The 25,892-nt window shown below is 40.8% G+C and overlaps 1 protein-coding gene across 1 annotated transcript in view; it reads left to right on the plus strand.

The window, feature by feature from the left end:
- Window positions 1–25,892, plus strand: part of LOC100369860 (target of rapamycin complex 2 subunit MAPKAP1-like) — a 90,243-nt gene that overhangs the window by 42,245 nt on the left and 22,106 nt on the right. The window contains exons 5-6 of the mRNA XM_085492401.1: window positions 120–293; window positions 10,564–10,697. Coding sequence (XP_085348527.1) covers window positions 120–293; window positions 10,564–10,697 — 308 coding nt within the window. The remainder of the gene's footprint in view (window positions 1–119; window positions 294–10,563; window positions 10,698–25,892) is intronic.

A 25,892-nucleotide genomic window follows, 5' to 3' on the forward strand; every position in this document is an offset into this window, starting at 1 on the left:
ATACTGACCTTGTGTGGAATTGTCCTTGCCAACAACTTCAACTTATTAAAGGAAAATTGAATGTGATGACAATTTTATGGTTTTCTCATTTTTAACCACTATCTTGTGTTTGTTTTTAGGAAGGATGTAGATCGCTACAGTTTGCATATCGCTGAAGATGATGGAGAAGTTGACTCAGATTTCCCAGCCTTGGACAACAGAGAAGTGATATCTAAGTTTGGATTTCATACATTGGCATTTGTGGAAGCTCCCACTCCACCAGAACCAGATAAAAAGGCTATACTAGTGCAAATGTTAGTATTTATAATATTGTCATCACTCGTCAGTTATTGAAACCCCATGACATGCCTGATATGATAGATTGTGTGAACAAAGTTTGTGATACAGAATTGAAAAACTGTTAATATTTATGTAAATTAATCATTCTTAATGTTATGGAACTGTATTGATCAAGCAATGAGTCTGCCCTTTTTCTGCCTTGTGCTTTTTGTATAGTTGCTATTAAAATGCTGCGGTGAACATTTCAGCATTTGAAGGAGGGGGTTAATCTCAGGGATGGAGAGAAATGAAGGTTGTGTATACGAAGTGCCTTCAATAAGTTTTGAGACTTTTTTCATAGGGACACTTTTTGTCCCTCGAACAAGCACAAAACTCTAGTCCCCTTCAAAGTACTTTCCTCTAGATGCAATGCACTTATTGTCTCAACCTTTGTCACAGCGTCTTTCATCTCATCAATGGTTTCAAAACAACTTCCTCTAAAGTTTTCCTTGAGCTTGGGGAACAACCAAAATTCACAGGAAGCAAGGTCTAGACTGTAGGGAGGGTGAGGAACTGTCTTGGTGTCCATCTCGGTCAAATAGTTGGAAACTCTGATGGCATTGTGGACTGGTACATTGTCCTGGTGGAAATGCCACTGACCCAATTTGAAGAGCTCTGGCCTTTTGTGACAAAATCTCTTTCGGAACTCCCTCAAGACAGTTCCCACACTGACTTCAAACTCTACAACACTCATCGGTTCTTATCCATAAGAGTACAAGTTTTCCCCACCAGCTCTGGTGTTTCGACTTCCCTCCACCTCACACACCTCTCATCTGCACCCTTAAACTTGTTGTGCCAACAAAACACCAATGCTCTGTCAATGCAATTTAATCCATAAACAGTCTGAAGCAGTTCATAACGCTGAATAGCGTTCATTTCGAGCTTAACACAAAATTTTATATCATATCGCTCTTCCAAAGTGTCCTCCTGTTTCGACTGCATTTTGCAAAAAAGTCAGCTGTGATTTAGTAGGGTCCGTTTAACGTCCATATACAGCCATCTCTTTCAACCCGGAATAAATGAAATTGGTAAATTATCTCCTCAGACATACATGTATGGTAGTGACATATCAAAATTATATGATTATAACTGCTCCTATGAAAACAGTTTCAAAACTTATTGAAGGCACCTCGTCCATTAGTACAGGGATCTGGAGGTGAGATTGTACAGTCTTCTGAGAGAGGGAGGTGATATAGTACAGCAATCTGAGAGAGGGGGTGAAATAGTACAGCCTTCTGAGAGAAGGGGAGGTGAGGTAGTACAGCCATCTGAGAAGGGAGGTAAGATAGTACAGCCATCTGAGAGAGGGAGGTGAGACAGTACAGCCATCTGAGAGAGGGAGGTGATATAGTACAGCCATCTGAGAGAGGGAGGTGAGACAGTACAGCCATCTGAGAGAGGGAGGCGAGATAGTACAGCCATCTGAGAAGGAAGGTGAAATAGTACAGCCATCTGAGAAGGGAGGTGAAATAGTACAGCCATCTGAGAAGGGAGATGAGATAGTACAGCCATCTGAGAAGGGAGATGAGATAGTACAGCCATCTGAGAAGGGAGGTGAGATAGTACAGCCTTCTGAGAGAAGGGAGGTGAGACAGTACAGCCATCTGAGAGAAGGAGGTGAGATAGTACAGCCAACTGAGAGAGGGAGGTGAGATAGTACAGCCATCTGAGAGAAGGAGGTGAGATAGTACAGCCAACTGAGAGAGGGAGGTGAGATAGTACAGCCATCTGAGAGAGGGAGGTGAAATAGCACAGCCATCTAAGAAGGGAGATGAGATAGTGCAGCCATCTGAGAGAGGGGGTGAGATAGTACAGCCATCTGAGAGAGGGGGTGAGATAGTACAGCCATCTCAGAGAAGGGGCTGAGATAATACAGCCATCTGAAAAAGGGAAGTGAGATAGTACTGCCATCTGAGAGAGGGAGGTGAGATAGTACAGCCAACTGAGAGAGGGAGGTGAGATAGTACAGCCATCTGAGAGAGGGAGGTGAGATAGTACAGCCATCTGAGAGAAGGGGGTGAGATAATACAGCCATCTGAGAGAGGGAGGTGAAATAGCACAGCCATCTAAGAAGGGAGATGAGATAGTGCAGCCATCTGAGAGAGGGGGTGAGATAGTACAGCCATCTGAGAGAGGGGGTGAGATAGTACAGCCATCTGAGAGAAGGGGCTGAGATAATACAGCCATCTGAAAAAGGGAAGTGAGATAGTACTGCCATCTGAGAGAGGGAGGTGAGATAGTACAGCCAACTGAGAGAGGGAGGTGAGATAGTACAGCCATCTGAGAGAAGGGGGTGAGATAATACAGCCATCTGAAAAAGGGAAGTGAGATAGTACAGCCATCTGAGAGAGGGAGGCGAGTTAGTACAGCCATCTGAGAAGGGAGGTAAGATAGTACAGCCATCTGGGAGAGGGAGGTCAGATAGTACAGCCATCTGAGAGAGGGAAGTGAGATAGTACAGCCATCTGAAAAAGGGAAGTGAGATAGTACAGCCATCTGAGAGAGGGAGGTCAGATAGTACAGCCATCTGAGAGAGGGAAGTGAGATAGTACAGCCATCTGAGAGAGGGAGGTGAGATAGTACAGCCATCTGGGAGAGGGAGGTCAGATAGTACAGCCATCTGAGAAGGGAGGTGAAATAGTACAGCCATCTGAGAAGGGAGGTGAAATAGTACAGCCACCTGAGAGAGGGAGGTGAGATAGTACAGCCATCTGAGAGAGGGAGGTGAAATAGTACAGCCATCTGAGAAGGGAGGTAAGATAGTACAGCCATCTGAGAGAGGGAGGTGAGACAATACAGCCAACTGAGAGAGGGAGGTGAGATAGTACAGCCATCTGAGAGAAGGGGGTGAGATAATACAGCCATCTGAAAAAGGGAAGTGAGATAGTACAGCCATCTGAGAGAGGGGGGGGCGAGTAAGTACAACCATCTGAGAAGGAAGATAGAATAGTACAGCCATCTGAGAAGGGAGGTGAAATAGCACAGCCATCTAAGAAGGGAGATGAGATAGTGCAGCCATCTGAGAGAGGGGGTGAGATAGTACAGCCATCTGAGAGAGGGGGTGAGATAGTACAGCCATCTGAGAAGGGAGGTGAGATAGTACAGCTGTCTGAGAGAGGGAGATGAGATAGTACAACCATCTGAGAGAGGGAGGTGAGATAGTACAGCCATCTGAGAGAGGGAGATGAGATAGTACAGCCATCATAGAGGGAGGTCAGATAGTACAGCCATCTGAGAGAGGGAGGTCAGATAGTACAGCCATCTGAGAGAGGGAGGTGATATAGTACAGCCATCTGAGAGAGGGGGTGATATAGTACAGCCATCTGAGAGAGGGAGGTGAGATAGTACAGCCATCATAGAGGGATGTCAGATAGTACAGCCATCTGAGAGAGGGAGGTGAGATAGTACAGCCATCTGAGAGAGGGAGGTGAGATAGTACAGCCATCTGAGAGAGGGAGGTGATATAGTACAGCCATCTGAGAGAGGGAGGTGAGATAGTACAGCCATCATAGAGGGAGGTCAGATAGTACAGCCATCTGAGAGAGGGAAGTGAGATAGTACAGCCATCATAGAGGGAGGTCAGATAGTACAGCCATCTGAGAGAGGGAGGTGATATAGTACAGCCATCATAGAGGGAGGTCAGATAGTACAGCCATCTGAGAGAGGGAGTTGATATAGTACAGCCATCTGAGAGAGGGAAGTGAGATAGTACAGCCATCATAGAGGGAGGTCAGATAGTACAGCCATCTGAGAGAGGGAGGTGATATAGTACAGCCATCTGAGAGAGGGAGGTGAGATAGTACAGCCATCATAGAGGGAGGTCAGATAGTACAGCCATCTGAGAGAGGGAGGTGATATAGTACAGCCATCTGAGAGAGGGAAGTGAGATAGTACAGCCATCATAGAGGGAGGTCAGATAGTACAGCCATCTGAGAGAGGGAGGTGATATAGTACAGCCATCTGAGAGAGGGAGGTGAGATAGTACAGCCATCATAGAGGGAGGTCAGATAGTACAGCCATCATAGAGGAAGGTGAGATAGTACAGCCATCAGAGAGGGGGAGGTGAGATAGTACAGCCATCTGAGAGAGGGGGTGAGATAGTACAGCCATCTGAGAGAGGGAGGTGAGATAGTACAGCCATCTGAGAGAGGGGGTGAGATAGTACAGCCATCTGAGAAGGCAGGTGAGATAGTACAGCTGTCTGAGAAGGGAGGTGAGATAGTACAGCCATCTGAGAAGGGAGGTGAGATAGTACAGCCATCTGAGAAGGGAGGTGAGATAGTACAGCCATCAGAAAGGGGGAGGTGAGATAGTACAGCCATCTGAGAGAGGGGGTGAGATAGTACAGCCATCTGAGAGAGGGAGGTGAGATAGTACAGCCATCTGAGAGAAGGGGGTGAGATAATACAGCCATCTGAGAGAGGGAGGTGAAATAGCACAGCCATCTAAGAAGGGAGATGAGATAGTGCAGCCATCTGAGAGAGGGGGTGAGATAGTACAGCCATCTGAGAGAGGGGGTGAGATAGTACAGCCATCTGAGAGAAGGGGCTGAGATAATACAGCCATCTGAAAAAGGGAAGTGAGATAGTACTGCCATCTGAGAGAGGGAGGTGAGATAGTACAGCCAACTGAGAGAGGGAGGTGAGATAGTACAGCCATCTGAGAGAAGGGGGTGAGATAATACAGCCATCTGAAAAAGGGAAGTGAGATAGTACAGCCATCTGAGAGAGGGAGGCGAGTTAGTACAGCCATCTGAGAAGGGAGGTAAGATAGTACAGCCATCTGGGAGAGGGAGGTCAGATAGTACAGCCATCTGAGAGAGGGAAGTGAGATAGTACAGCCATCTGAAAAAGGGAAGTGAGATAGTACAGCCATCTGAGAGAGGGAGGTCAGATAGTACAGCCATCTGAGAGAGGGAAGTGAGATAGTACAGCCATCTGGGAGAGGGAGGTCAGATAGTACAGCCATCTGAGAAGGGAGGTGAAATAGTACAGCCATCTGGGAGAGGGAGGTGAGATAGTACAGCCATCTGGGAGAGGGAGGTCAGATAGTACAGCCATCTGAGAAGGGAGGTGAAATAGTACAGCCATCTGAGAAGGGAGGTGAAATAGTACAGCCACCTGAGAGAGGGAGGTGAGATAGTACAGCCATCTGAGAGAGGGAGGTGAAATAGTACAGCCATCTGAGAAGGGAGGTAAGATAGTACAGCCATCTGAGAGAGGGAGGTGAGACAATACAGCCAACTGAGAGAGGGAGGTGAGATAGTACAGCCATCTGAGAGAAGGGGGTGAGATAATACAGCCATCTGAAAAAGGGAAGTGAGATAGTACAGCCATCTGAGAGAGGGGGGCGAGTAAGTACAACCATCTGAGAAGGAAGATAGAATAGTACAGCCATCTGAGAAAGGAGGTGAAATAGCACAGCCATCTAAGAAGGGAGATGAGATAGTGCAGCCATCTGAGAGAGGGGGTGAGATAGTACAGCCATCTGAGAGAGGGGGTGAGATAGTACAGCCATCTGAGAAGGGAGGTGAGATAGTACAGCTGTCTGAGAGAGGGAGATGAGATAGTACAACCATCTGAGAGAGGGAGGTGAGATAGTACAGCCATCTGAGAGAGGGAGATGAGATAGTACAGCCATCATAGAGGGAGGTCAGATAGTACAGCCATCTGAGAGAGGGAGGTCAGATAGTACAGCCATCTGAGAGAGGGAGGTGATATAGTACAGCCATCTGAGAGAGGGGGTGATATAGTACAGCCATCTGAGAGAGGGAGGTGAGATAGTACAGCCATCATAGAGGGATGTCAGATAGTACAGCCATCTGAGAGAGGGAGGTGAGATAGTACAGCCATCTGAGAGAGGGAGGTGAGATAGTACAGCCATCTGAGAGAGGGAGGTGATATAGTACAGCCATCTGAGAGAGGGAGGTGAGATAGTACAGCCATCATAGAGGGAGGTCAGATAGTACAGCCATCTGAGAGAGGGAAGTGAGATAGTACAGCCATCATAGAGGGAGGTCAGATAGTACAGCCATCTGAGAGAGGGAGGTGATATAGTACAGCCATCATAGAGGGAGGTCAGATAGTACAGCCATCTGAGAGAGGGAGTTGATATAGTACAGCCATCTGAGAGAGGGAAGTGAGATAGTACAGCCATCATAGAGGGAGGTCAGATAGTACAGCCATCTGAGAGAGGGAGGTGATATAGTACAGCCATCTGAGAGAGGGAGGTGATATAGTACAGCCATCATAGAGGGAGGTCAGATAGTACAGCCATCTGAGAGAGGGAGGTGATATAGTACAGCCATCTGAGAGAGGGAAGTGAGATAGTACAGCCATCATAGAGGGAGGTCAGATAGTACAGCCATCTGAGAGAGGGAGGTGATATAGTACAGCCATCTGAGAGAGGGAGGTGAGATAGTACAGCCATCATAGAGGGAGGTCAGATAGTACAGCCATCATAGAGGAAGGTGAGATAGTACAGCCATCAGAGAGGGGGAGGTGAGATAGTACAGCCATCTGAGAGAGGGGGTGAGATAGTACAGCCATCTGAGAGAGGGAGGTGAGATAGTACAGCCATCTGAGAGAGGGGGTGAGATAGTACAGCCATCTGAGAAGGCAGGTGAGATAGTACAGCTGTCTGAGAAGGGAGGTGAGATAGTACAGCCATCTGAGAAGGGAGGTGAGATAGTACAGCCATCTGAGAAGGGAGGTGAGATAGTACAGCCATCAGAAAGGGGGAGGTGAGATAGTACAGCCATCTGAGAGAGGGGGTGAGATAGTACAGCCATCTGAGAGAGGGAGGTGAGATAGTACAGCCATCTGAGAGAGGGGGTGAGATAGTACAGCCATCTGAGAGAGGGAGGTGAGATAGTACAGCCATCTGAGAGAGGGGGTGAGATAGTACAGCCATCTGAGAAAGGTGGTGAGATAGTACAGCTGTCTGAGAAGGGAGGTGAGATAGTACAGCCATCTGAGAAGGGAGGTGAGATAGTACAGCCATCTGAGAAGGGAGGTGAGATAGTACAGCTGTCTGAGAGAGGGAGATGAGATAGTGCAGCCATCTGAGAGAGGGAAGTAAGATAGTACAGCCATCTGAGAGACTAATCTAATAACTAATTTGACAGATTTCTGTTATTTGTTGTGATGCACTTGTTACCTGCTGATGCCATTCATGTTCGATATAACATAGCGGCTTTCAACAGGCAATGCATTCATTTTTTTTTTTTTAAGTTGTTATATTATTGATAGTTGTGTATTATCAAAGCAACACAGATGTTGCATCATACCATGTTTGATATGGATATACACACACTAATTTTAGAAAGAACAAATTTTGATTTCACTATTTATTAACTTTTGGAAACCAAAATTATATCCTTTAAATTGTTTATTTTTGTGCTTTGCTGAATTTCTTTGTTATATTGTATCAACTGGGCGTACAAGTCTTGATCAAAATATGAAATATGTCTGAAAAAGAATATAAAAGGGGGTCACTGACCTAAAGTATGTCAGTTTCAAGAGTTTGCTGTACGCTAATTTATGGGTGGTAGAACATGTTCTCACTAGAAAAACTTGCGCATGTTCATTTCAAAACCAATCCATACCCTTTTGTTATGTATCTGGATCATCCTTAACACAATATGGTTGACAACAATATAGAAAATTTCATGTAAAATTAGTTTGATTGTCCATTCTTGTTCACTTATTATACTTCATACAAAGAATAATTATATATTATTCTCTAATATTTTTCTTCATTCAGCTGGGGAAAATACTAGTGTAGGAGCTGAGTCTAAGAAAAACGCCATTCTGCGTAAATAAATTCCATAGATTTGGTGTGGATGGTAACATGATATTAAGAACTTTTTCGTTTATTCTTTGTGTAATCTATGATCTGTAGAAATATGTAACATTTAAACGATGTGTTTTTAGCAAGGTGACAATCCACACTCTGGAAAAAACAAATTGCACAGTTTATTGAAGAGGAAAATTTATATAATGAACATAACCGTAAATATTGTTTATTTGGCAAAAAACATGCAATTTGAACTTGGGTTACTCTCTTGGGCTATTTGTTACAAAGACAGAAGAAAAAATCGCCCATGGCTTTCACAGGATTGCGATTCATCCATGGTGAAATGCATCATCATGCTGACAGACGACTGGTTTTCGAAAATTAGATACTGTTTTAGTACAGTGCTAACTCACTGAAATGCACATAGGTTTTCAATTGAAAATAATTTGTAACAAAATGTTATAATTTTCCTTCACCACACAGAACAGATACAGAATTACTAGGGTTTAAAATCTGTATTTCCTGTTCAACAGGGAATAGCATGGCTTGTGCATGTAAAGAATGACATTTGCAAAATAGATTTTCCCATTCTTTATTAAGCTTTATTTGCATTCTTTTCCAAAACATCTGCAGTCGTTCCAAAACATCTGCAGTCGTTCCAAAACATCTGCAGTCGTTCCAAAACATCTGCAGTCGTTCCAAAAGTACAAATTTCTCATTATATGTGAGTATGCTTCATCATGAACATTGACTCATTCAACATTTTTGGGGTCACATTTGACCACTTTTTTTTTTTTTTTTTTTTTTTTGTGGTAGGCGACAATTCCGTACATTGAATGTCACTGTTGTCTCTCCTGACTTTTTTTTTTGTATGTGCAAATTGCTAGTGCTTTACATTTGACCACTTTACATTGGATGCAGAAATATTAGGATATTACTATAATAGAATCCCATCACTGAACACAAAAATTTGCATAATACAACAAGTTTTTCATTGCAATTTTGTGCTGTTATCTCTTATTAAATGATGATTACAAACAAAAAAAGGATGGATAATAACAATAAGGTTATCTCGAGAATACTGGTTGAAGGCATCATATCAACCTATGTGACATTCAATACAAACACTGTACTGCCTTTGTGCATACTTTGCGGTATTCTTATGATATCTCTTAAAATTACTGAGAAAAAAAACATTCAAGTTCTGAGGAATATAAAAATTCTTTAAAATTGTTATTCTGAAAGAGGAAGTGGTCGATCTCGAAATTTTCAAAAAATTTATCTAGATTAAATGATAATGTGATCAAAATTAATGTGATCAAAATTAACAAACATAATGTATAAAAAAAATGCAACAAAGTTTGGCGGGAAATATTCTGGTATTCAAAGTATGGTACTATATCAAACATAGTATTATCTTTTTTACTACTATCATTTTTCAGTTATATCTCAATTATTATTATTGATAATAGCTTTTCAACTTGTTTTTTTAAGCTTTTTACGTATTGTAATGGTAAGAGAAAACAGTCACTACTTTGTTACCATTGTCAAAAATGATAATGTTTTTGCTTTGAACATAACTGTCACGATCACACTGATAAAATAAAAGAACATTTTTTCAGCATATCAATAATATCAAACTTAGTGTAACTCTGAAACATATATTGGTTACAGACGAATGAGGCTCAACCAGTAAAAATATGCTGAAATTTTAAAAGCAATAACAAAATACTGGGTACCCAAATTTGTTTCCATGGAAACCGTGTCTTCTTGATTTCCTCCGAAGCGTTAAGCCAAACTCTGGTGGCCATTTTGAATTAAAATGCCTACCACTGAGGTTAATAATTCATAATTAGTTTGAGTACCCCAAATATTTTTTTTGGAATTTCAAATAACTAATTACAGAGAATAACTTCCCCAAATTCCTGTGTCGTGTGTAACCACGACCACCGTTAAAACCTAGACTATAAAATACATTTCCCCCAAGGTGCTTATAAAATCTTACACCTGCAATTAATCAGTCGATGTGGTAACATTTGATATGCTATTAAATATATTTATTACTTAATGTGCGTTGCGGGATATTTTGGTCTGTATTCTCATACTAGTACGTGTTCATATGCCGTAGAAAGATACAAAGTAATATTCATATTTAATTTTCACGCTATTCTATATCACACTCTCATTCCTCACTACTTGAAGTGGGCCCCCTAGTTGAGTGAAGATTAAACGTGTTAACCTACTTGAATTGAGTGTGAAATAGTTTTTACAAAATTATGTATTGTCATCTTACATTGTATAGGTAGATGTGTGTCTGAATCACATCTTAAATGTATTAGCGTAAAAATAGAACAATACCCATTGTATTTGAAAATAGAATACCATTGTAATGAAAATCTAACAATACTAATGTAATATTGATTCATATTAAATTTGTTTTCTTCACAGTAAATATTTTTTTCTCCGCGGTAATGTCCCTCAAAGTGGGTTTTCTTTGATTGAAGTAGATTCCTTGCAGACACCAATGAAAGACATCTTGCATAAGACGTTGAAGCGAAGAAAGGGTAATGTGCGAGTTGGAGGTACGTACAAACGCTGTCTTTCCTACTGGATTATATAGCATTCCTATGAACTGTATGTTCAAACATAGTGATATGTTGCACTGCATGTATCTTTATAATTAACCTGTTGAATACCAATGTCATCCTCTGCCACCTTTCAAAAAATCACCAGCTTAATCATTTTTATATTTATTTTCCAAAAATTATTTTACAAAAATTATGACTGAGTTCTCAACTGATAACGAAATTGTGGAAAAATCATTTTTTTTTTTTTAGCTCCGCTGTCAACTTTGTCGAGCGGAGCTTATCATTTGAGTGATTGTCCGTCGTCGTCGGTGTCAATGTTTTACTTTTTCGACTTCTTCTTGAAAACTACAAGCCTGAATGCTTTGATACTTGGTGTGTATGTACTAGGGGTAGACCTCATTTAGATTTGTTCATTTCATGATGATATCTTCAATTCTCTAATTTTGGTGAATATTTTTGTAATTTTTGGTAAAAAGTGATATTTTCGACTTCTTGTTAAAAACCAATAGTCAAATTACTTGGATATTACATATATAGGAACTACATGTGAGCCTTCCGCAGATTTGTTGATTTTGTGATGATATCCTCAATTCTCTAATTTTGGTGAATATTTTTGTCATTTTTGGTAAAGTGATATTTTTGACTTCTTGTTGAAAACAGCAAGTCCAATTGCTTTGATATTACATATATAGATACTACATGTGGACCTTTCTCAGATTTGTTCATTTCTTGGTGATATCTTCAATTCTCTAATTTTGGTGAATATTTTTGTCATTTTTTGTAAAAAGTGATATTTTCGACTTCTTGTTAAAAAGCACAAGTCCAATTGCTTTGATATTACATATATAGATACTACATGTGGACCTTTCTCAGATTTGTTCATTTCGTGATGATATCTTAAATTCTCTAATTTTGGTGAATATTTTTGTCATTTTTGGTAAAAAGTGATATTTTTGACTTCTTGTTAAAAACAGCAAGTCCGATTGCTATACATATTGTTCATTTTCTCATGATATCTTCAGTTCTTCAATTGAAATGTGCCTTGCTAACAGCGGAGCTATCTCAGCCGAGAGGCTGCTTGTTTTAATATTTTTTTTGTGCCAGGCGACAGTTCCGGACATTGAGTGTTACAGTTGTCCCTCCTGACTTTTTTTCTGTATGTGCAAATTGCAAGTGCTAGTGACAACACATAGTGCATTTTGCCACAGAAGTCATATTCAAGTTTGGGACTACATGACAGGGCTGTGTGGCCATCTCTCTGTCAAATGGCAATTTGTAATGTGCTATCCTGGTGTCAACCAGGCCCGGTCGAACACAAGCACCTGCGGACCTTAACCAAGGTTCCCCCAAAGTCGCATTCGTTAGTGAATGAATCTTGGCCAGTGGAATTGGCCTTCCCATTGAGTCTGTGGCACACTCACCCAGGGTAGGGGTCATCCCTTTGATGTTCAGCCTAAGGTAGGATTTGAACTTGGGTCTATCGATCATGAGTCTGGTGCAACAACCACTATGCTACCAGTGACTGGTACAAATATGCAAAATGTTGACATTACCAAATTTGTCTATTTCTCTAATAAAAGCTTTTGTTGTATGCAGAATCATTAAAATGTTTGTCTGATCAAATCAAATGTCCTGATCAAATCAAATGTCCTGATCAAATCAAATGTCCTGATCAAATACTAATCACATGATGTAATGCTGAGAGAAGTCATTTGAAACGAAACACTATTGCAGTTTTTGTGACTTAATCTGAACTTTGACATTGAAAATCTTGATAATTGTTCAATGTCTGTTGCCAAGGCTTTGTCATGTGATCCCCTGGCATATTATCAATCTATTTCTGTTCTAGGTAATTCAAGCATGATATTACAGCAGTGTTCATACAGACCTTGGGGAGTACACTGCTTCACCCCTACTCTGGGGAGTACACTGCTTCACCCCTACTCTGGGGAGTACACTGCTTCACCCCTACCTTGGGGAGTACACTGCTTCACCACTACCTGGGGAGTACACTGCTTCACCACTACCTGGGGAGTACACTGCTTCACCCCTACTCTGGGGAGTACACTGCTTCACTCCTACCTTGGGGAGTACACTGCTTCACCCCTACTCCGGGGAGTACACTGCTTCACCCCTACTCTGGGGAGTACACTGCTTCACCACTACCTGGGGAGTACACTGCTTCACCCCTACCCTGGGGAGTACACTGTTTCACCCCTACCCTGGGGAGTACACTGCTTCACCCCTACCCTGGGGAGTACACTGCTTCACCCCTACCCTGGGGAGTACACTGCTTCACCCCTACCCTGGGGAGTACACTGTTTCACCCCTACCCTGGGGAGTACACTGCTTCACCCCTACTCTGGGGAGTACACTGCTTCACCACTACCTGGGGAGTACACTGCTTCACCCCTACCCTGGGGAGTACACTGCTTCACCCCTACCCTGGGGAGTACACTGCTTCACCCCTACCTTGGGGAGTACACTGCTTCACCACTACTCTGGGGAGTACACTGCTTCACCACTACCTGGGGAGTACACTGCTTCACCACTACCTGGGGAGTACACTGCTTCACCCCTACCCTGGGGAGTACACTGCTTCACCCCTACCCTGGGGAGTACACTGCTTCACCCCTACCTTGGGGAGTACACTGCTTCACCACTACTCTGGGGAGTACACTGCTTCACCCCTACCCTGGGGAGTACACTGCTTCACCACTACCTGGGGAGTACACTGCTTCACCCCTACCTTGGGGAGTACACTGCTTCACCACTACTCTGGGGAGTACACTGCTTCACCCCTACCTTGGGGAGTACACTGCTTCACCACTACCTGGGGAGTACACTGCTTCACCACTACTCTGGGGAGTACACTGCTTCACCCCTACCCTGGGGAGTACACTGCTTCACCCCTACCTTGGGGAGTACACTGCTTCACCACTACCTGGGGAGTACACTGCTTCACCACTACCTGGGGAGTACACTGCTTCACCCCTACCCTGGGGAGTACACTGCTTCACCCCTACTCTGGGGAGTACACTGCTTCACCACTACTCTGGGGAGTACACTGCTTCACCACTACCTGGGGAGTACACTGCTTCACCCCTACTCTGGGGAGTACACTGCTTCACCCCTACTCTGGGGAGTACACTGCTTCACCACTACCTGGGGAGTACACTGCTTCACCCCTACCCTGGGGAGTACACTGCTTCACCACTACTCTGGGGAGTACACTGATTAACCCCTACCCTGGGAGTACACTGCTTCACCCCTACTCTGGGGAGTACACTGCTTCACCACTACATGGGGAGTACACTGCTTCACCCCTACCCTGGGGAGTACACTGCTTCACCACTACCTGGGGAGTACACTGCTTCACCCCTACCTTGGGGAGTACACTGCTTCACCCCTACCTTGGGGAGTACACTGCTTCACCCCTACTCTGGGGAGTACACTGCTTCACCCCTACCTTGGGGAGTACACTGCTTCACCACTACTCTGGGGAGTACACTGCTTCACCCCTACCTTGGGGAGTACACTGCTTCACCCCTACCTTGGGGAGTACACTGCTTCACCCCTACCCTGGGGAGTACACTGTTTCACCCCTACCTTGGGGAGTACACTGCTTCACCCCTACTCTGGGGAGTACACTGCTTCACCCCTACTCTGGGGAGTACACTGCTTCACCACTACCTGGGGAGTACACTGCTTCACCCCTACCCTGGGGAGTACACTGCTTCACCCCTACCCTGGGGAGTACACTGATTAACCCCTACCCTGGGAGTACACTGCTTCACCCCTACCCTGGGGAGTACACTGATTAACCCCTACCCTGGGGAGTACACTGCTTCACCCCTACTAGTAAAATAAAAAATTAAAGATCGTAGTTCACTACATTCTCGACTCCTACAATTTGTTTTTCAGTTTACAGTTACTTGTGATGATATTAAAGGATTTTCAAATTGTGTTTGGGTGTCATGTAACACACAAATGCTTCTGAACTGGTCCAGTTACCGGTCCAGACCACTTCAAAAACATTTTGGATTACAATTGGGATCTTCTACATAATGGATCTTCACTCTCTGGTCTTTATCGCAGAGCATATATGATACTGTATATTGATGTTTATTCTAAAATTGAGTGAAATGTAACTAACAAACTAACATAACATAATTGATCGGTACTGGGGGATATAAACCCATAATGCAGTGCAATCATCAGTGCTGGGCAATAAGGCCAAAAAAAACAAATTATGTTGCCCTCAAGTTCAAAAATTTAAAAATTGGGTCGTTTTTTGTTGTTGTTTTTTTAATTTGTGAAAACTAAAGGTATCGTAAATAGCCGAGGTATATGGGAATCAATCAAACGCATGCTAGATATTAAACACAAAAATCAAAGTGTTTCTTTCAGTCTTTTGTATTTAAATACAGTTCAACCCAAGGTTCAAAGTCGCCACTTATTCCCCCGGGGATCCCGGGGATCAAACAACGGTCCAGGATTGTTAACTTTTAGAGGAAACACTTTTTTACTGCTTAAAATGGTGAATTTTTAATATTTGGGCCTATTAAAAAAAACGCGACCCGATATTTCATATTTTTAGGTCGGTCTCTGAGGGCAACAAAAGAATTTTTTTTTTTGGCCTAATGGGAAATAATAATGTGATGTGTAATAACAATATTTGCTTTATTTGAAGTGCATTTCTGATAGAACAGCTTATAAACCTATAATAAATAACATTTGTTGTACACTTATTTTGACCATAGAAACATCTCTGTAATTTGCACTAGCACTTACATTACTTTGGTAATCAAGCTAACACGGTATTGGTCAACCAGTTTCTTATCATTTCTCTCTCTATGTGTAGTTGGAGGTTTTTTAACAATCATTATTTACATCATAATGTGAGTTTACTTTTTGACTGATTTAGAGTTTTAATTAATGACTAAGTTTTAATTATAGTGAACTACTATTACGTAAATATATTTTCCATGGCACCTTTTATATTCCATATATTGAAACACATGGTGAATTTTGTTGACTGTCATTTTGCAAGTAACATTTAGCATATAACGCACTGAATTTCTAACTACAACCGTGTTATATATGTGCTCAGACTACTACACAATAACGAACACACATACAGACAGACTGCAGAATTATCCATCCTGAATTTTCTCTTAGCTGATCCATCTCCTATAACTATCTATAAACAGGGACTTCAAGAAAAATAAATACTACTCTGTTATCTCTTTTACAGAAAGAAACAAGATTTTTTTCCCCTATGACAACGCTTGAAAATTTGCTTTAATGATATAAAAATTGAAATACCTCCTTTTGTGCTTTTGAAGAAAAGAGTGCTATTGAAATATGAAAAATGAGAAACCATTAGAGTCCTAATGATCTGCCATAAATCACGTTCATCAGAGTTAATCATGATCAATATTAAAGTGAATTTCTGGTTAATATCCAGTAAAAAAGATCTCGTAATTTTCTCTGCGAGAGATAGATTTATGGCTACTTTAGAGAAAGAAAGAGCCCTTTTCAATACACTGTAATAATCTTTTGAACTGTTATTAACAGTTTCATCGACAATATTTCACCCCACTGTAATTCTCGACTGCACATATTGAAAAAGATTACCCATCATCTATTGTTGTCTCGTTTCCTATAATGTTATTCATAATTTATGTAGCAGAAAATTGTTAATTAAAATGTTGCTTATATACATTTGGATGAACCATGATCAAGGTCGTGAATAATTTCAACAGTGGTGATTTATTCTGGAATCTTGCTGTGCGTGAAAGACTAGTTCTTAATTAATTCATGCAGAATTTATTATGCTAGTCATGTCTTGATTCTGATGTTTTTATAAAAAAATTATTCTAATATTTACATAACGTAAATAGTGTTTTCTATGTTTACAAATAGTGGTCATATTTCTGGTATATAATCGTACCTAGTTAATAATATATTAATAGTATTATGACATATAATCACTGACATAATCTAAAAGTAGCTATTTTATTTTAAACTGTAATTGTACTGGTTGTAAATATGCAAACTGCAAAATTATTACAAATTTGTAATCAATTTGGTAAAAAATTGCATATAAAATCGAACAGAATATCTTTTTTTTGGTAAAAAATGCTAATCATGACTTCTTCTTGAAAATTGCTAGCTCAATTGCTTTAATAGTTGGTATGTAGGTACCTTTGGTGGACCTCTATCAGATTTTTAGCTCCGCTGTCGACTTTGTCGAGCGGAGCTTATCATATGAGTGATTGTCCGTCGTCGTCGTCCGTGTCAATGTTTTACTTTTTCGACTTCTTCTTGAAAACTACAAGCCTAAATGCTTTGATACTTGGTGTATATGTACCTTGGGTAGACCTCTCTTAGGTTTGTTCATTTCATGTTGATATCTTTAATTCTCTAATTTTGGTGAATATTTTTGTCATTTTTGGTAAAAACTGATATTTTCGACTTCTTGTTAAAAACCGCAAGTGCAATTGCTTTGATATTACATCTATAGGTACTACATGTGGACCTCTCTCAGATTTGCTAATTTTGTAATGATATCTTTAATTCTTTAATTTTGGTGATTATTTTTGTCATTTTTGGTAAAAACTGATATTTTCGACTTCTTGTTAAAAACCGCAAGTCCAATTGCTTTGATACTACATATATAGGTACTACATGTGGACCTCTCTCAGATTTGTTCATTTCGTGATGATATCTTCAATTCTCTAATTTTGGTGAATATTTTTGTCATTTTTGGTAAAAACTGATATTTTCGACTTCTTGTTAAAAACCGCAAGTGCAATTGCTTTGATATTACATATATAGGTACTACATGTGGACCTCTCTCAGATTTGTTCATTTTGTAATGATATCTTTAATTCTTTAATTTTGGTGATTATTTTTGTCATTTTTGGTAAAAACTGATATTTTCGACTTCTTGTTAAAAACCGCAAGTCCAATTGCTTTGATACTACATATATAGGTACTACATGTGGACCTCTCTCAGATTTGTTCATTTCGTGATGATATCTTCAATTCTCTAATTTTGGTGAATATTTTTGTCATTTTTGGTAAAAACTGATATTTTCGACTTCTTGTTAAAAACCGCAAGTGCAAATGCTTTGATATTACATATATAGGTACTACATGTGGACCTCTCTCAGATTTGTTCATTTTGTAATGATATCTTTAATTCTCTAATTTTGGTGAATATTTTTGTCATTTTTGGTAAAAACTGATATTTTCGACTTCTTGTTAAAAACCGCAAGTCCAATTGCTTTGATACTACATATATATGTACTACATGTGGACCTCTCTCAGATTTGTTTATTTCGTGATGATATCTTCAATTCTCTAATTTTGGTGAATATTTTTGTCATTTTTGGTAAAAAGTGATCTTTTTGACTTCTTGTTAAAAACCGCAAGTCCGATTGCTTTGATATTACATATATAGGTACTACATGTGGACCTCTCTCAGATTTGTTCATTTTGTGATGATATCTTCAATTCTCTAATTTTGGTGAATATTTTTGTCATTTTTGGTAAAAAGTGATATTTTCGACTTCTTGTTGAAAACTGTAAGTCCGATTGCTTTGATATTACATATATAGGTACTACATGTGGACCTCTCTCAGATTTGTTCGTTTTGTGATGATATCTTCAATTCTCTAATTAATTTATTTTGGTGAATATTTTTGTAATTTTTGGTAAAAAGTGATATTTTCGACTTCTTGTTAAAAACTGTAAGTCCGATTGCTTTGATACTATTCATATTGTTCATTTTCTAATGATGTCTTCAGTTCTTTAATTGAAATGTGCATTGCTAACAGCGGAGCTATCTCAGCCGATAGGCTGCTTGTTTCATTTCATGATGGTATCTTCATTTCTCTATTTTCTGTGAATATTTCTGGTAAAAAATGCTATTGTTGACTTATTGAAAACTGCTACTCCATCTGTTATGATACTTGATATACGTCTACCTTGGATGGAACTCTATTAGTTTCGTTTGTGACATTAGGGAAACACTCAAGGCTCTGCTGAAACAGAAGAGCTATTTGTTTTTATTTTATATTACTTCACTATTATTTTGGAACTTTATACATTTCATGTCATATTTTCCTCTAAGGGACATTGAGATTAATACAATACATAGTATTGTATTTGATAAAAATAATAATAATTATTAATTAATTCATTATGTAATTATGATTACTTCATTGTTAAATTTTTGGTTAGAAATGTTCATACCTGAATTTTAGCCATTTCTTCTTCATGCAGAATGTTTAGATATATTATTGCAGTGCATTTTCATACCCACTTCACAAAAACATGCATCATAAGTTTGTATCCATCGATCCATTTGTTATTTAATCTATTCTAGATTTTCAATGAGCAAGGTTTTAATAGTCACGCTATGTTTTTGAAAATTGCAATGTTAAACCCCATCATTTTACCTTTTTCTCAATAATTTTTGTTAATATAGTGTTCATATAGTGTGGTCTCAGTGAATGGTTCACCTGTACACTGCTGTGTTCATATAGTGTGGTCTCAGTGAATGGTTCACCTGTACACTGCTGTGTTTATATAGTGTGGTCTCAGTGAATGGTTCACCTGTACACTGCTGTGTTTATATAGTGTGATCTCAGTGAATGGTTCACCTGTACACTGCTGTGTTCATATAGTGTGGTCTCAGTGAATGGTTCACCTGTACACTGCTATGTTTATATAGTGCGGTCTTAGTGAATGGTTCACCTGTACACTGCTGTGTTTATATAAGTGTGGTCTCAGTGAATGGTTCACCTGTACACTGCTGTGTTTATATAGTGTGGTCTCAGTGAATGGTTCACCTGTACACTGCTGTGTTTATATAGTGTGATCTCAGTGAATGGTTCACCTGTACACTGCTGTGTTCATATAGTGTGGTCTCAGTGAATGGTTCACCTGTACACTGCTATGTTTATATAGTGTGGTCTTAGTGAATGGTTCACCTGTACACTGCTGTGTTTATATAGTGTGGTCTTAGTGAATGGTTCACCTGTACACTGCTGTGTTTATATAGTGTGGTCTCAGTGAATGGTTCACCTGTACACTGCTGTGTTTATATAGTGTGATCTCAGTGAATGGTTCACCTGTACACTGCTGTGTTCATATAGTGTGGTCTCAGTGAATGGTTCACCTGTACACTGCTATGTTTATATAGTGCGGTCTTAGTGAATGGTTCACCTGTACACTGCTGTGTTTATATAAGTGTGGTCTCAGTGAATGGTTCACCTGTACACTGCTGTGTTTATATAGTGTGGTCTCAGTGAATGGTTCACCTGTACACTGCTGTGTTTATATAGTGTGATCTCAGTGAATGGTTCACCTGTACACTGCTGTGTTCATATAGTGTGGTCTCAGTGAATGGTTCACCTGTACACTGCTATGTTTATATAGTGTGGTCTTAGTGAATGGTTCACCTGTACACTGCTGTGTTTATATAAGTGTGGTCTCAGTGAATGGTTCACCTGTACACTGCTGTGTTTATATAGTGTGGTCTCAGTGAATGGTTCACCTGTACACTGCTGTGTTCATATAGTGTGGTCTCAGTGAATGGTTCACCTGTACACTGCTGTGTTTATATAGTGTGGTCTCAGTGAATGGTTCACCTGTACACTGCTGTGTTTATATAGTGTGGTCTTAGTGAATGGTTCACCTGTACACTGCTGTGTTTATATACTGTGGTCTCAGTGAATGGTTCACCTGTACACTGCTGTGTTCATATAGTGTGGTCTCAGTGAATGGTTCACCTGTACACTGCTGTGTTCATATAGTGTGGTCTCAGTGAATGGTTCACCTGTACACTGCTGTGTTTATATAGTGTGGTCTTAGTGAATGGTTCACCTGTACACTGCTGTGTTTATATAGTGTGGTCTCAGTGAATGGTTCACCTGTACACTGCTATTTTTATATACTGTGGTCTCAGTGAATGGTTCACCTGTACACTGCTGTGTTTATATAGTGTGGTCTCAGTGAATGATTTACCTGTACACTGCTGTGTTCATATAGTGTGGTCTCAGTGAATGGTTCACCTGTACACTGCTGTGTTCATATAGTGTGGTCTCAGTGAATGGTTCACCTGTACACTGCTATGTTTATATACTGTGGTCTCAGTGAATGGTTCACCTGTACACTGCTGTGTTTATATAGTGTGGTCTCAGTGAATGGTTCACCTGTACACTGCTGTGTTCATATAGTATGGTCTCAGTGAATGGTTCACCTGTACACTGCTGTGTTCATATAGTGTGATCTCAGTGAATGGTTCACCTGTACACTGCTGTGTTTATATAGTGTGGTCTCAGTGAATGGTTCACCTGTACACTGCTGTGTTTATATAGTGTGGTCTCAGTGAATGGTTCACCTGTACACTGCTGTGTTTATATAGTGTGGTCTCAGTGAATGGTTCACCTGTACACTGCTGTGTTTATATAGTGTGGTCTCAGTGAATGGTTCACCTGTACACTGCTGTGTTCATATAGTGTGGTCTCAGTAAATGGTTCACCTGTACACTGCTGTGTTCATATAGTGTGGTCTCAGTGAATGGTTCACCTGTACACTGCTGTGTTTATATAATGTGATCTCAGTGAATGGTTCACCTGTGCACTGCTGTGTTTATATAGTGTGGTCTCAGTGAATGGTTCACCTGTACACTGCTGTGTTTATATAGTGTGGTCTCAGTGAATGGTTCACCTGTACACTGCTGTGTTTATATAGTGTGGTCTCAGTAAATGGTTCACCTGTACACTGCTATGTTTATATAGTGTGGTCTCAGTGAATGGTTCACCTGTACACTGCTGTGTTTATATAGTGTGGTCTCAGTGAATGGTTCACCTGTACACTGCTGTGTTCATATAGTGTGGTCTCAGTGAATGGTTCACCTGTACACTGCTATGTTTATATAGTGTGGTCTCAGTGAATGGTTCACCTGTACACTGCTGTGTTCATATAGTGTGGTCTCAGTGAATGGTTCACCTGTACACTGCTGTGTTCATATAGTGTGGTCTCAGTGAATGGTTCACCTGTACACTGCTGTGTTTATATAATGTGATCTCAGTGAATGGTTCACCTGTGCACTGCTGTGTTTATATAGTGTGGTCTCAGTGAATGGTTCACCTGTACACTGCTGTGTTTATATAGTGTGGTCTCAGTGAATGGTTCACCTGTACACTGCTGTGTTTATATAGTGTGGTCTCAGTGAATGGTTCACCTGTACACTGCTATGTTTATATAGTGTGGTCTCAGTGAATGGTTCACCTGTACACTGCTGTGTTTATATAGTGTGGTCTCAGTGAATGGTTCACCTGTACACTGCTGTGTTCATATAGTGTGGTCTCAGTGAATGGTTCACCTGTACACTGCTGTGTTCATATAGTGTGGTCTCAGTGAATGGTTCACCTGTACACTGCTGTGTTTATATAGTGTGGTCTCAGTGAATGGTTCACCTGTACACTGCTGTGTTTATATAGTGTGGTCTCAGTGAATGGTTCACCTGTACACTGCTGTGTTTATATAGTGTGGTCTCAGTGAATGGTTCACCTGTACACTGCTATGTTTATATAGTGTGGTCTCAGTGAATGGTTCACCTGTACACTGCTGTGTTTATATAGTGTGGTCTCAGTGAATGGTTCACCTGTACACTGCTGTGTTTATATAGTGTGGTCTCAGTGAATGGTTCACCTGTACACTGCTGTGTTTATATAGTGTGGTCTCAGTGAATGGTTCACCTGTACACTGCTGTGTTTATATAGTGTGGTCTCAGTGAATGGTTCACCTGTACACTGCTATGTTTATATAGTGTGGTCTCAGTGAATGGTTCACCTGTACACTGCTGTGTTTATATAGTGTGGTCTCAGTGAATGGTTCACCTGTGCACTGCTGTGTTCATATAGTGTGGTCTCAGTGAATGGTTCACCTGTACACTGCTGTGTTTATATAGTGTGGTCTCAGTGAATGGTTCACCTGTACACTGCTGTGTTTATATGGTGTGGTCTCAGTGAATGGTTCACCTGTACACTGCTGTGTTTATATAGTGTGGTCTCAGTGAATGGTTCACCTGTACACTGCTGTGTTTATATAGTGTGGTCTCAGTGAATGGTTCACCTGTACACTGCTGTGTTCATATAGTGTGGTCTCAGTGAATGGTTCACCTGTACACTGCTGTGTTTATATAGTGTGGTCTCAGTGAATGGTTCACCTGTACACTGCTGTGTTCATATAGTGTGGTCTCAGTGAATGGTTCACCTGTACACTGCTGTGTTTATATAGTGTGGTCTCAGTGAATGGTTCACCTGTACACTGCTGTGTTCATATAGTGTGGTCTCAGTGAATGGTTTACCTGTACACTGCTGTGTTTATATAGTGTGGTCTCAGTGAATGGTTCACCTGTACACTGCTGTGTTCATATAGTGTGGTCTCAGTGAATGGTTCACCTGTACACTGCTGTGTTTATATAGTGTGGTCTCAGTGAATGGTTCACCTGTGCACTGCTGTGTTTATATAGTGTGGTCTCAGTGAATGGTTCACCTGTACACTGCTATGTTTATATAGTGTGGTCTCAGTGAATGGTTCACCTGTACACTGCTGTGTTTATATAGTGTGGTCTCAGTGAATGGTTCACCTGTGCACTGCTGTGTTTATATAATGTGATCTCAGTGAATGGTTCACCTGTACACTGCTGTGTTTATATAGTGTGGTCTCAGTGAATGGTTCACCTGTGCACTGCTGTGTTTATATAGTGTGGTCTCAGTGAATGGTTCACCTGTACACTGCTGTGTTTATATAGTGTGGTCTCAGTGAATGGTTCACCTGTACACTGCTGTGTTCATATAGTGTGGTCTCAGTGAATGGTTCACCTGTACACTGCTGTGTTCATATAGTGTGGTCTCAGTGAATGGTTCACCTGTACACTGCTGTGTTTATATAGTGTGGTCTCAGTGAATGGTTCACCTGTGCACTGCTGTGTTTATATAGTGTGGTCTCAGTGAATGGTTCACCTGTACACTGCTATGTTTATATAGTGTGGTCTCAGTGAATGGTTCACCTGTACACTGCTGTGTTTATATAAGTGTGGTCTCAGTGAATGGTTCACCTGTACACTGCTGTGTTTATATAGTGTGGTCTCAGTGAATGGTTCACCTGTGCACTGCTGTGTTTATATAATGTGGTCTCAGTGAATGGTTCACCTGTACACTGCTGTGTTTATATAGTGTGGTCTCAGTGAATGGTTCACCTGTACACTGCTATGTTTATATAGTGTGGTCTCAGTGAATGGTTCACCTGTGCACTGCTGTGTTTATATAGTGTGGTCTCAGTGAATGGTTCACCTGTACACTGCTATGTTTATATAGTGTGGTCTCAGTGAATGGTTCACCTGTACACTGCTGTGTTTATATGGTGTGGTCTCAGTGAATGGTTCACCTGTACACTGCTGTGTTTATATAGTGTGGTCTCAGTGAATGGTTCACCTGTACACTGCTATGTTTATATAGTGTGGTCTCAGTGAATGGTTCACCTGTGCACTGCTGTGTTTATATAGTGTGGTCTCAGTGAATGGTTCACCTGTACACTGCTGTGTTTATATAGTGTGGTCTCAGTGAATGGTTCACCTGTACACTGCTATGTTTATATAGTGTGGTCTCAGTGAATGGTTCACCTGTGCACTGCTGTGTTTATATAGTGTGGTCTCAGTGAATGGTTCACCTGTACACTGCTGTGTTTATATAAGTGTGGTCTCAGTGAATGGTTCACCTGTACACTGCTATGTTCATATAGTGTGGTCTCAGTGAATGGTTCACCTGTACACTGCTATGTTTATATAGTGTGGTCTCAGTGAATGGTTCACCTGTGCACTGCTGTGTTTATATAGTGTGGTCTCAGTGAATGGTTCACCTGTACACTGCTATGTTTATATAGTGTGGTCTCAGTGAATGGTTCACCTGTACACTGCTGTGTTTATATGGTGTGGTCTCAGTGAATGGTTCACCTGTACACTGCTGTGTTTATATAGTGTGGTCTCAGTGAATGGTTCACCTGTACACTGCTATGTTTATATAGTGTGGTCTCAGTGAATGGTTCACCTGTGCACTGCTGTGTTTATATAGTGTGGTCTCAGTGAATGGTTCACCTGTACACTGCTGTGTTTATATAGTGTGGTCTCAGTGAATGGTTCACCTGTACACTGCTATGTTTATATAGTGTGGTCTCAGTGAATGGTTCACCTGTGCACTGCTGTGTTTATATAGTGTGGTCTCAGTGAATGGTTCACCTGTACACTGCTGTGTTTATATAAGTGTGGTCTCAGTGAATGGTTCACCTGTACACTGCTATGTTCATATAGTGTGGTCTCAGTGAATGGTTCACCTGTACACTGCTGTGTTTATATAGTGTGGTCTCAGTGAATGGTTCACCTGTACACTGCTGTGTTTATATAGTGTGGTCTCAGTGAATGGTTCACCTGTACACTGCTGTGTTCATATAGTGTGGTCTCAGTGAATGGTTCACCTGTACACTGCTGTGTTCATATAGTGTGGTCTCAGTGAATGGTTCACCTGTACACTGCTGTGTTCATATAGTGTGGTCTCAGTGAATGGTTCACCTGTACACTGCTGTGTTTATATAGTGTGGTCTCAGTGAATGGTTCACCTGTACACTGCTGTGTTTATATAGTGTGGTCTCAGTGAATGGTTCACCTGTACACTGCTGTGTTTATATAGTGTGGTCTCAGTGAATGGTTCACCTGTACACTGCTGTGTTTATATAGTGTGGTCTCAGTGAATGGTTCACCTGTACACTGCTGTGTTTATATAGTGTGATCTCAGTGAATGGTTCACCTGTACACTGCTGTGTTTATATAGTGTGGTCTCAGTGAATGGTTCACCTGTACACTGCTGTGTTTATATAGTGTGGTCTCAGTGAATGGTTCACCTGTACACTGCTGTGTTCATATAGTGTGGTCTCAGTGAATGGTTCACCTGTACACTGCTGTGTTTATATAGTGTGGTTATGTAGACTAGGGAAATGCTGTCTGTATGAGATAAATATGATTTTTTTATTTCACAAGGCAGAGAATTTCTACATAAGTGTATATATCTTTGGATTTTATTCATATTTCATAATCCATACTTTTAAGGAATA

Source organism: Saccoglossus kowalevskii, chromosome 17, assembly GCF_978046115.1.
Source record: "Saccoglossus kowalevskii chromosome 17, keSacKowa6.1, whole genome shotgun sequence".
In the NCBI taxonomy this organism is placed as follows: Eukaryota; Metazoa; Hemichordata; class Enteropneusta; family Harrimaniidae; genus Saccoglossus; species Saccoglossus kowalevskii.